Source organism: Nelumbo nucifera, chromosome 1 (assembly GCF_055504915.1).
Source record: "Nelumbo nucifera cultivar China Antique chromosome 1, China Antique-T2T, whole genome shotgun sequence".
Classification (NCBI taxonomy): Eukaryota; Viridiplantae; Streptophyta; class Magnoliopsida; order Proteales; family Nelumbonaceae; genus Nelumbo; species Nelumbo nucifera.
This window is the reverse complement of record NC_142649.1, coordinates 910,187-921,000: the sequence shown is the minus strand read 5'-3', so window position 1 is coordinate 921,000 and position 10,814 is coordinate 910,187. Positions and strand designations below refer to the sequence as shown.

The following is a 10,814-nucleotide window of genomic DNA, read 5'->3' as shown; positions in this document are numbered from 1 at the left end:
ATCAATCCCTTCTACTTGGGTGTACCCTTTTGCTACTAATCTTGCATTATATTTTTCTATAGATCCATCAGCATTGAGTTTCCTTTTTAATATCCATTTACACCCTATAGGTTTTATATTCTTGGGTAAATCAACTAATTCCCAAACCTGATGTTTGTTTATTGAGTCTAACTCATCTTGTATAGCTTCACACAACTTTTCTTTATCAGGTGCATCCATAACATTTTCAAAGTTAATTGGATCATCAAGAGACTCTTCATTCAAGTAGGTATAATAATCTTTTAATCTTGATGAAGGGAATCTTTCTCTTTGAATTCTACCTAAGGTGTCATTATTAGGTGAAGCTTGTCTATCAGGTGCAGCCTCAGTTTCTATAATTTCTTTGTTTAATTCAAATAAGTTAGGTAAATGTTTATTATCCTCAATTTGATCTTCTAGAAAAACATCCCTGCTCTCTATTAATTCAACTGTTCCATCACATTTATGATTAACAAACCTATACCCTTTGCTATTATCACTGTACCCTATAAAGGTACATCTTAGACTCTTGTTATCTAACTTGCTTCTTTGCTGATTTGTCACTCTTACATAGGCATTAGCCCCCCAAATTTTGATGTCAGTCAGGTCCGATTTTCTACCAGTCCACATTTCATGGGGTGTTAAGCTATTAGCTTTAGTTGGAACCTCATTTATGATATACACAGTAGTACCTAAGGCCTCTCCCCAAAAGTGTGTTCCTAGACTTGAGTGAGATAACATTGATCTCACCATATCCAACAAAGTCCTATTTCTCCTTTCATCCACTCCATTCTGTTGTGGCGTGAAAGACATGGTTAATTGGTGTATTAACCATGTCCTATTTCTACAAGTGTTTTATACTCTGTTATGGCGTGAAAGACATGGTTATTTAGGATATACACAGTAGTACCTAAGGCCTCTCCCCAAAAGTGTGTTCCTAGACTTGAGTGAGATAACATTGATCTCACCATATCCAACAAAGTCCTATTTCTCCTTTCAGCCACTCTATTCTGTTGTGGTGTGAAGGACATGGTTAATTGGTGTATGATTCCATTTTGTGTACAAAAGTCATTAAATAGGTTAGAGATATATTCTCCACCTCTATCACTCCTAAGAGTTTTTATTTTTCTATCCAATTGGTTTTCTACAAGTGTTTTATACTCTTTAAATTTTTCTAAGACTTCTGATTTTCTTTTAATCAGATACACAAAACCAAATATGGAGAAATCATCTATAAAACTTACAAAATATTCCATACCCCTATGTGTTTTTACATTCAAAGGGCCACAAACATCAAAGTGTACTATAGCCAATAATTCCTCTGATTTCTTTCCCTTCTTAAAAGAGATCCTAGTCATTTTTCCACTAAGGCATGGTTCACAATAATTAAAATTCATTTCTATTTTGGGAATTAAGCCATTGGTGCTCATTCTCATCATTTTATCTTTGTTTATGTGACAAAATCTCATGTGCCATATGTATGCATTTTCATTTACATGATAAGCACAATCATAACTAGAAAGAACATCAACTTTATTAATAGTTAAATGATACAATCCATCAGACTTATTCCCAAGCATTAGAACTCTACCATGCTTTCCTATGGTCACCTTTCCTCCCCTGAAACGTACATCAAAACCCTTCTCATCTAACAGAGGAACAGACAATAAGTTTCTCCTAAAATTGGGTGCATACAATACATCATTAAGGATTAAATTTGTGTTCTCATTTATGGGGATCTTCACTTTTCCAGTTCCAAGCACATCAGTGTAGGAGTTGTTTCCAATGAAAATTCTGTGTTCTCCTGTCTTCATTTCTTTCAATTCCAGGAACATCTCTTTATTCTTGCAAATATGCTTAGAGGAGCCAGAATCTATGCATCAATTAGAAAGAACAAAATCAGTAAAGTAGGATTCAGAGACTACACACACTATGTCTTTCTTTTCAGTTTTTCCTTTTTTCATTATTTGATTTATTCTTCTTGCATTCTGGGCAGTTATATTTTGTATAGCCTTGTTTTCCACAATTAAAACAATGCTTACCCTTAGTCTTCTTGAATCCTTTTGAGAATTTAAAATTCTTATTAAATTTCTTCCCATTAGCATTTTTGAAAAACTTGCCCTTAGGCTTTTCAACCATTTGGGAAGTTTCAGTTGGTTTAGGAGTAACCATTAAGGATGAAGGTTGGGATTTCTTCCTCTTCCTTTCAGCCTCCAATCCTAACAAAGTAGGTAAGTTTTTAATGTTAACTTCTCTTCTAGATAGGTTCAAAGTTGTCACTACTGAATTCCAAGAAGATGGGAGGCTATTGAGAATGGTGGAGACCTGAATTTTATCAGGAATAGGGTTCCCAGTGGCTGCCAATTCCTTGGAAATCACATTCATTTTACTAACATGATCTACTACAGAATCCTCTTCTCTCATTTCACAGCCATAATATTTTTCAATTAACAATTGAACATTGGTTTCAATTATTTTTCCATATGTTTCTTTATTGGCTTCAAACATGTCTTTAGCATTATTGTGTTCTTCAAACACAACTTCTATGTCAGGCTCCATAAAGGTTAATAAACAATTTCTTGCCTTCCTATTATCCCTTTCCCATTTTTGATATTCACGAATTACAGTCAAAGAATCATCATCATCAGGTTTAGTAGGAATAGGTTTATCTAAAACATAATCAACATTTTCTTCATCAAGTATCCTTCTAATCCTACGTTTCCAGAGAGCATAATTGGTGCCATTCAGTTTCTCAGTTTTACTGAGTTCTTGGGATAAGGCAGTAGCAGACATGATTCAAAGAAAAAAAAATAGCAACAGTATTCCAGATATAAACAAAGCAAGTGCAAATATCAGTTGGCTGTAATTTACGGGACTGTCATTCAATTTCAGAGGCAAAAAATAAGCAAATAAAGTAAATGCAAATGGAGTACTTAGCAGTTCACGCAAAACGTATTAATTTCTCTAGCTCCCACTATTCCTTTTTAATTCAGCAGTAGCATTGGTATTCGGCAATGATGCTCAAAACTTCAAATCTTGACGCTCAGTCGGCGAACAATGATGGATGAGTGGAGCTCTTACTTGTAACCCTTCTACCGACGAGAAAGAGAGGGCGTCGCTGCTTTGTGAAGGTCGCGAGTTCGGTCAAGATCTTGCAGATGGATCAAAAGAAAAGGAAAAAAAAGAGAATGAAGTTTCAGTAGTTCTTCGAGCAGCAGGTTCGCTTGAGAAAAATTGGAACAAGAGTCTGCCGCAAAAAAATGTCACTAGAGCGAACAAGTGCTTCGGAGGTTGCAGTAGCGCAGGGACGAAGCCGAGGGTTCTGTTGTCTCGGAGTTGCCGTAGCCGCTGGAGATGGGCAGTTGAACAGGGGACTCACAGTTACCCAGTGACGCTTTCGAACAGGGTTTTCGAAGATGAAACCCTTGTTGCCGTGAAGATTGTGCAGATGGGAGGAGACGAGTCGATGGCAGAGAGGCAGAGAGGAAACTCTCGAAGTGGGTTTTGTTTTCTCTCTCCTATCCTTCGGATCTTAAAAGGCGAGATACGATTTGGTGAGGCACGCCTATGTTTTGAACACTATACCAGTCGAACCTCGCTCTGATACCAGTGATAAACCAAGTGCGTGTAGAATCGAACGGCTGAAGTCTCTGGTGCCTTTACCTGCATGCAAAAGAGAATGAGAGGAGCTTCACAGTATCGGACCCGAGACACAAACCTCTCAAAGAATATGTGAGAGAGAGTAGCTTAATCTGATTAGAGCCAAGACTGAGAGGATGATTTTCCTTTCTCAGTAAATGGCTTTTTCTCATTTTGTGTAGAAGCACTTGGGAGAGATCCCTTAAATAGTTGCTCCTCCAATGTTAAGTTCATTGACATTAGGAACAATAGTTATCAGAATAACCAATTGAGATAAGCATTAGTATTTATGCTCCACCAGATTTGAGACAAGTGTCTCAACTTGACCAAGGATCTAACCACTTGGTCACCCAGTCTAGATTGGGTCAAATGGACATCCATTGACCCAATAGGAGCTGGAATATGGATCCAAATTATCCAACAACATTGGTATCTCCATGCATGAAAATGTTTTTAAATAAGCAATCAAATAAATTTGTTTTTATAGAAAATAAATAAATAGGTAATTATTTAAAAATAAATGATTGTGTGTGAGAGTGTTGCATGGAGATGACCATCAACTATCAACCATCAACATGTGGCTTGTCACATGGCCATTGGATATTCCAACATGTTGAGGATTAAACGAGGGCCTATGGCCACTCCACCATCAAAGCAGAATGAGCATTAATTCAATCGTGGAATTACTATGGACCTATTCCAAGGTCCCACTTTCTGCACTTTTACATGGGAAGAATCTTTCATCTTCTGCTCAAACTTCAACAGTAAAACGAGTCCAGTGCCAACAAATGAACAGAAAAACAACAATAATTTGAAGCTGAACAGAAAAACTTCAATACATACCACACGAAGAATACTATATATTTTTGAAAAAAAAAACTCAAGGGCATTTTTGTCTGTTACTTTTTCTGTATTTTGACTCAAGTGACAAATTGGTCTCCAAACTTTAAAATGCGACAATCCAGTATTCAAACTTTCAAAATGTGACAATCCAGTATCCGAACTTTCAAATGTGACAATTCAGTACTTGCCGTTATTTAGTCCGTTAATCAGCCGTTAAGTGACATTTGAAAAGTAAAAAATGCCCTTCAAATGCCATCTAATTCTCTTTATCAACTATCCAAACATTGACAAAAAACTGAACAGTCCCAAATCCTAGCATCTTTTATTCAAAAAAGTTGGTGATTGTTTAGAAGAATCTAGAATTTGGGACTGTTCATTTTATTGTCAATGTTTGGATGGTTGATAAAGAGAATTAGATGGCATTCTTAAGGCATTTTTGACTTTTCAAATGTCACTTAATGGCTGATTAACGGACTAGTTAACGACAGGTACTAGATTGTCACATTTTGAAAGTTCGAGTACTGGATTGTCATATTTTGAAAATTCAAGTACTGAATTGTCATATTTTGAAAATTTAGGTACTGAATTGTCGCATTTTAAAGTTCGAGGACCAAATTGTCACTTGAGCCAAAGTACAAGGTACTGATCAGGAATTTTCCCTAATATTATTATTAACGATTGGATTCTTTAAGAATGTATGACTAGTTAAGTAATTTTGGAAACCACAGGGCATATTTATGTAGGTTAATTAGTGAAACCACAGGCTACATTTAAGAAATTAATCCTAATTTATGGTGTCATTTCTCCACTGAATAAATTTTTTATTAAAAAAACATTTTAGTTCTATCATTTACCTAGTCGTGTTTCCTATGTGTAATATAAATTATTTATACTAATATGAGACTCAAATTTAGTGTAATTGATATGATTTCTCAGATTTAATGAGTTTTCCCGGCACATCCTGCCGTATCTATTTTTTTTTGGTAGCATATCCAATGCATATTCAAAGCTTATAATACATTTCTTATAATTGTATTTTCCAACACTCTTTGGGTCTGTTTGGTTTGTGGGAGTAGTAACGGAATGGTCCATTTTGATTCCAACTGTTTAGTTGGACATAATCAAAATCTCATTCCCATTCCTGGTGGAATAGTATTCCCCCATTTAAGGGAATGACCATTCCCTCACCTTCACCTTGGGAATGAGAATCTGTTCCAGCCAATTCTGATTCCAATTTTGGTTTCAGTCTGAACCAAAGTGAGGGGAATGGATCATTCCAATTCTGATTCCAAAGGATTCTGATTTTGACCGTGAACCAAACGGACCCTTTGTGTTTTCAATACCTTGAACCTTGGGCCTAACTTAAAAGTAAAAGTTATCTTAGGTCCCTCTAAAATAGGTGGTAGACATACATAGAGAAGAATTAGTGGTTGAGTTGGAACTTGACCATTAAGTAATAACACAATGTTTGTAGGCCCATCTTTTAAGGGTCTATTTGGTTCATAATCGGAATCGAAATTGGAATTGAAATCAAAATCCTTTGGAATTGGATTTGGAATGGTCTATTTCCATAGTATGATTGGTTTAGACAGGAATTGGAATCAGTTGGAATAGGATTTCATTCCTAAGGGATGGGGAGGAAATGTCCATTCCCTCAAATGGGGGAATACCATTCCACCAAGAATTTTAATGGGATTCCAATTCCATCCAACCAAATAGTTGGATTGGAATGGTCCATATTGATTCTGATTCCAGGCCCCTATTCCTGCAAACCAAACTGGCCCTAAATGATGTGACTAGATCCTATTAGACCCATTGAGAATTCTCTTACCATGATCTCATGTACCATGTTTGCAACACTTTGTGATGGAGGATTTTAACTTAGAGAGAGAGATACTATCTTCCCATTCTTAATGATGACAGCTATTTAGACCTGACAATTGGGTTGGGTGGAGTAATTGATAAATACTTGGTTTCAAAAATAATTAAAAAGAATTACAATTATTTATTTATCTTAATTTTAGCTTTTGTTAGTGAATACAACATTTTTTTATCCTTTAGGCTGTGTTTGGATTGATAGAAATAGGAGAGAGAAGGTTGCGGGAAAGCTTTTTAAAAGTATTCACAAAATTCCTTGAGATTTAAGAACTTTCCCTCAACTTTACCTTTCTTCTCTCTTTCTATCAAATTAAACACAACCTTAGGTTCCGATCCGATGTTCTTAGATTTTAACCATGAAAAGCTCAGATTTTTCTTTTTTTTTTTTTTCAATCTTGCACGATTTCAGTAATACTTTTGGTGCTTTAAGACCAGAACATTGTTTTCTGCTCCTTATGGCAACAAAAATCAGCCAAGCTTCAATAAATATTTCCTATACACATTAATCAGGAACGAGCAAGTCTGATACAGACCCATGTGAATACCGTAAAACGTCCTTAGATGGAAAAATAATTAAAGTGGTGCCGAGGGGGGAGGGGGAGAGCTAAGTTTCATTGTTGGTAAGTCATGCAAATCCATTACAGTAGCATCATTTATTCTGTAAATCCACAAAAGGCTCTTACCTTAATGAATGGCTATTTACTACTTTCATGGGGAAGGGCGTGAAAGAGAGAAGAATATCAAAAAGCGAGATAATTGACTAAAAATTGATGCTAATTCTTAAACTTCTAAAGGCTATGCTCATAAAAAATTGATCTGAAAAGCAAAAGGAGAAACAAGCACATGTAAATACATGTATAAACACCACCAATCCTTCTAGCATCCAGCGGCTTTCAAGAATTTGTCGTATGGACTTGATGGTGGCAACCTGAATGAATGTTGTTCTTGCTCACTTAAACAGCAGAGCTTATCCTGTCTCTGAACTTTCTCAAGAGCCATTGGTGTTAGATCCACGTCTGGAAGTTCCATCTTCTGAAATAGCATCCAACAAGAAAACTAGCCTATTATCCCAGGGTTAATTGATGCAAAAATTTAGTTGTCTGACACATGAATCATCATTTAGAATGCAAAAGGTCAAGGGAAACACACTTAATAACCAAATGGCATTTAGCATCTCTCAAGGCAAGAGAAGATGCATCGCATTGGAAGTATTGCAAATATCCTCTGGCAATATATGAAAAGGCACGGTGATAACCAGAAACCACTGGAAGAGGAAATGAATATTTCTTTTGTTTCTGTTATCAACACTTAAATCATGGATAAGAGCCATTGCCTGGTGCAAAAAAGATGCAGTATCCAGTTCAGTCCTCCCAAGATGTTAGCCAGGACCTAGCCTGTTTATACTAGAATTATGGATTACAATTCAGATATCTCAGAACAGGCCATTTAGATGACAGTTCCATGTTGATGGATGATATTAATAATCAAATGAATCAGATTCTCTGGAAAAGGCCATGATAAAATTTGCAATTCTACGATGTTCCCTAGAAAATGTGATTGATAGCTATGATCATCAAATCAACAACACTTTCTCACTATGACAAATTCAGGTGACAGTCTGGTCAACATAATCTACACAGACAAGACTTGACATAAATCTATTCAGTAATAAACCAGCAAAATGACTTTCTTAAACCTCACCGCTATCTTGTAGAGCAGAAGCTTTTCTGAAGCAATGGGCTTTTTTAATCATAACTTAATGCATAAGTGTAGCAACTAAACCATGATTTTTGATGTTTAATCTTACCATGTCTGAGAAAGTTGGCCCTTTCTTTTCAACTTCAGCACCTATCCCCATGTCTTCCTGTTGATTCTTGAAGCTTAAAAGTACAGACATCTTCTTCTGTTTACCTATTACAAGGGCTTCACACTGATTCTTCATTTGGTCGTAAGGTATGGGTGTAGTGGAAACTGGAAGGCTTGCAACTTCTCTTGCTGTTTCCAATACCTGCTAGGAATACAACATTGCAATGTGAAATGGCTGATCTATTGTATCTCAATCATGAGGTCATGTGTTAGGTATCATCATTCAATGGGTCTTGAAAATAGGGATCTCATGCCAACCAACTCAATTAGTTTAACTTATAATCTGACTGACATAGGAGAATTGCAGAGTGGGATGTAACAGATATGTGGTCCACTTGAACATGTTACTGTGCCATCAGTAAACCATCCTCAGTTTACCTAGGGAAGAACTTTGATGCATCTTCATAACAATGAAATCTAGACAGATTAGCTAAGAGGGTGATACATACTGATTCCAATAGTTGGTTAACACTGAGAATATCAAACGTATTAACGGAGACTGATGTCTTGTGACCTGATTGACTTCCACTTGCTTCAGGGAAAGCTTCTTCATCTGTCAATGCAGCTGGAGGTATAATCTGAAAGAAAAACACAAGCATTTCAGCAAGAATGTTTCACATGTGTAGCCATTTGTAGCATTATAAGGTAATAGAAAATGGAATCAACCTCATCAAAAGCTTGGAAATCAATTTGTGCAAGTGGAGAACATGGCTGTGGTGTTTCCATAAATAGGGGAACTCCCAATGGACATGCATCATCAGGTGAGAACCCTTCTAGGAGTTGCTTCTTAATTGCTGATAACTCATCCTGCAATAAAAAGTGTAGAATGATATTTATTAAACTTACACAAGGTTTAGAGAGGGATGGCCAGACAGGGGGGGGGTCTCTTTTTTTTTGAAGGATAAAAAGGAAAATTTTATTAAAATGAAAAATAAAGGCAGTACATCTCAAAAAGCTGGTTGTCAAGTTGACAAACTAAATACAGCTCAGATCAAACTGTGAAAGAATCAAAATTACAAGGTGCTAAAGTGAGCCGAATAGGAGTAGTTTAGTCATCTTATGTTTGTTAAGTGGTTTGCTTATGTGGCAGTTTTATTAGGACACTCTGCCCCACACTTAAGTAAGGGCAGTTTAGTCTTCGTAAATGTCATTAGAATCTAATAACTATTAAGGGGGTCGACTGAATGGGTAGTCCATCAGATTTTGACAGACCCTTCTTTTCCTTCTTCTTCTTCTCTTCTTCTTCTTCTTCCTTCTCTTCCTGGTTCGGGTTACTGTAGCAGCATTCGAAACATGGTATCAGAGCCATGTTCCTGACCTACTTCAGTTCGTAAAGCATCTCAGCAGAGTTCGTGGCCCTTCTTCCTTCGTTTCTGGTCAGTCAATGGAGAGAACTGGTTCGCCCTAGGTCTGAAACATCACAGCTCGTCTCTCTCTGCTGCGCATAATCTTCTTCATCAAGAAAATTGACTTCAGCAGTGAATGGTTGGTTGAGACTCTCAAAGGAAGGTCGGTTATCTCTTCCTCTTGTGTTGCTGGTATTTCTGGGTAGAAACCCTTCAAGAATCTGTTAGTACTGATCAGAACCTAGAGAACTAGGTTCATTGTTGCCCTAGAACGGGCTGTGTGTACAGTAGCCGAATGGTGTAGGGGCTGCTATAAGTTGTTGAGTGGTGTTAGGGCTGCTGTAAGTGGCCGAGTGGTGTAAGGTGTAATGCAGTGACCTAGCCGAGCTCTTTGTGGTTGTGTAATGCCCTCTTAAAAGGGTTAAACTAGTCTGAACTGGGTGTAACAGGTTTGACTATGTTGTGGTGCTTGTAGACCTGTTCATGGGCCGGGCGGCCCTGGCCCCCGGACGGGCTTGAACAAGTATATGGGCCCGCGGGCTTAACCTCGGGCCAAAAAGCCCGGCCCGCAATAAATTCGAGCCGGGCTCGGGATTTGCCAAAATAGCCCGGCCCGACCTATACTTCCCATTCTTTTTTTCAGCCGACCCTTCATCTCCAATCTCTAGTTCTCCACATCCTCCACAGTGCACTATTCTCATCCTCACACTCTCAGGCAGCCACAACCGGCGAGGCGGCGAACGTTCACCGGCGCAACAACTCCGGCGGCGGCGGTGAGCTCTCTCTCTCTCTTTCTTTCTCAGACACGAACTGATCAAGTGATCCTTGTCAAAATCGCAGGTCAAGCTCGCAGTTCACAGACCACAGTCACCGATTCACCGCGAACTCTCCAGCGAATACAATCACTGGCGGCGGCGGTGAGTCCTCTTTAGTGTTTACTGTTTTTATAACAGTTGGTCCTACTGTTTCTGAACAAGGCAAAACCGCAGAAGTGGCTTGTTTCTTCTCTCTGTCTAGGAACAATTAATATACAGAAATAATCAAATAATATTAAACAACAAAATAAGAGAAATGTTGTAACTTGTAAGCCATAAAAGAGGGATGGGGTGAGAAGTGAGAACTGAGAACTTGTTAGTGCTTGAAGCAGAAACGTCAGGAGACTCAGCCACTCAGGACACGGTGGAGATGATGTCATGATAAACCCCACTCGGTCCGAGTGGCAGC

At 37.8% G+C, this 10,814-nt stretch overlaps 1 protein-coding gene across 4 annotated transcripts in view; it reads right to left on the bottom strand.

Annotated features, from left to right (window-relative positions):
* Positions 1–6,902: 6,902 nt before the first annotated feature.
* The window catches only part of LOC104586087 (ARM repeat superfamily protein), an 83,272-nt gene continuing 79,360 nt past the window's right edge, over positions 6,903–10,814 (bottom strand). For 2 of the 4 annotated variants that reach the window (XM_010243204.2, XM_088886688.1), the window contains 4 exons: positions 8,911–9,051; positions 8,694–8,822; positions 8,186–8,389; positions 6,903–7,410 (listed from right to left, as the gene is read on the bottom strand). In XM_010243204.2, coding sequence (XP_010241506.1) covers positions 7,255–7,410; positions 8,186–8,389; positions 8,694–8,822; positions 8,911–9,051 — 630 coding nt within the window. In that variant the 3' untranslated portion in view covers positions 6,903–7,254. Of the gene's footprint in view, positions 7,411–7,527; positions 7,712–8,185; positions 8,390–8,693; positions 8,823–8,910; positions 9,052–10,814 lie in introns of all 4 variants that reach the window. The other 2 variants (XM_088886687.1, XM_010243205.3) reach the window with 2 other exon arrangements.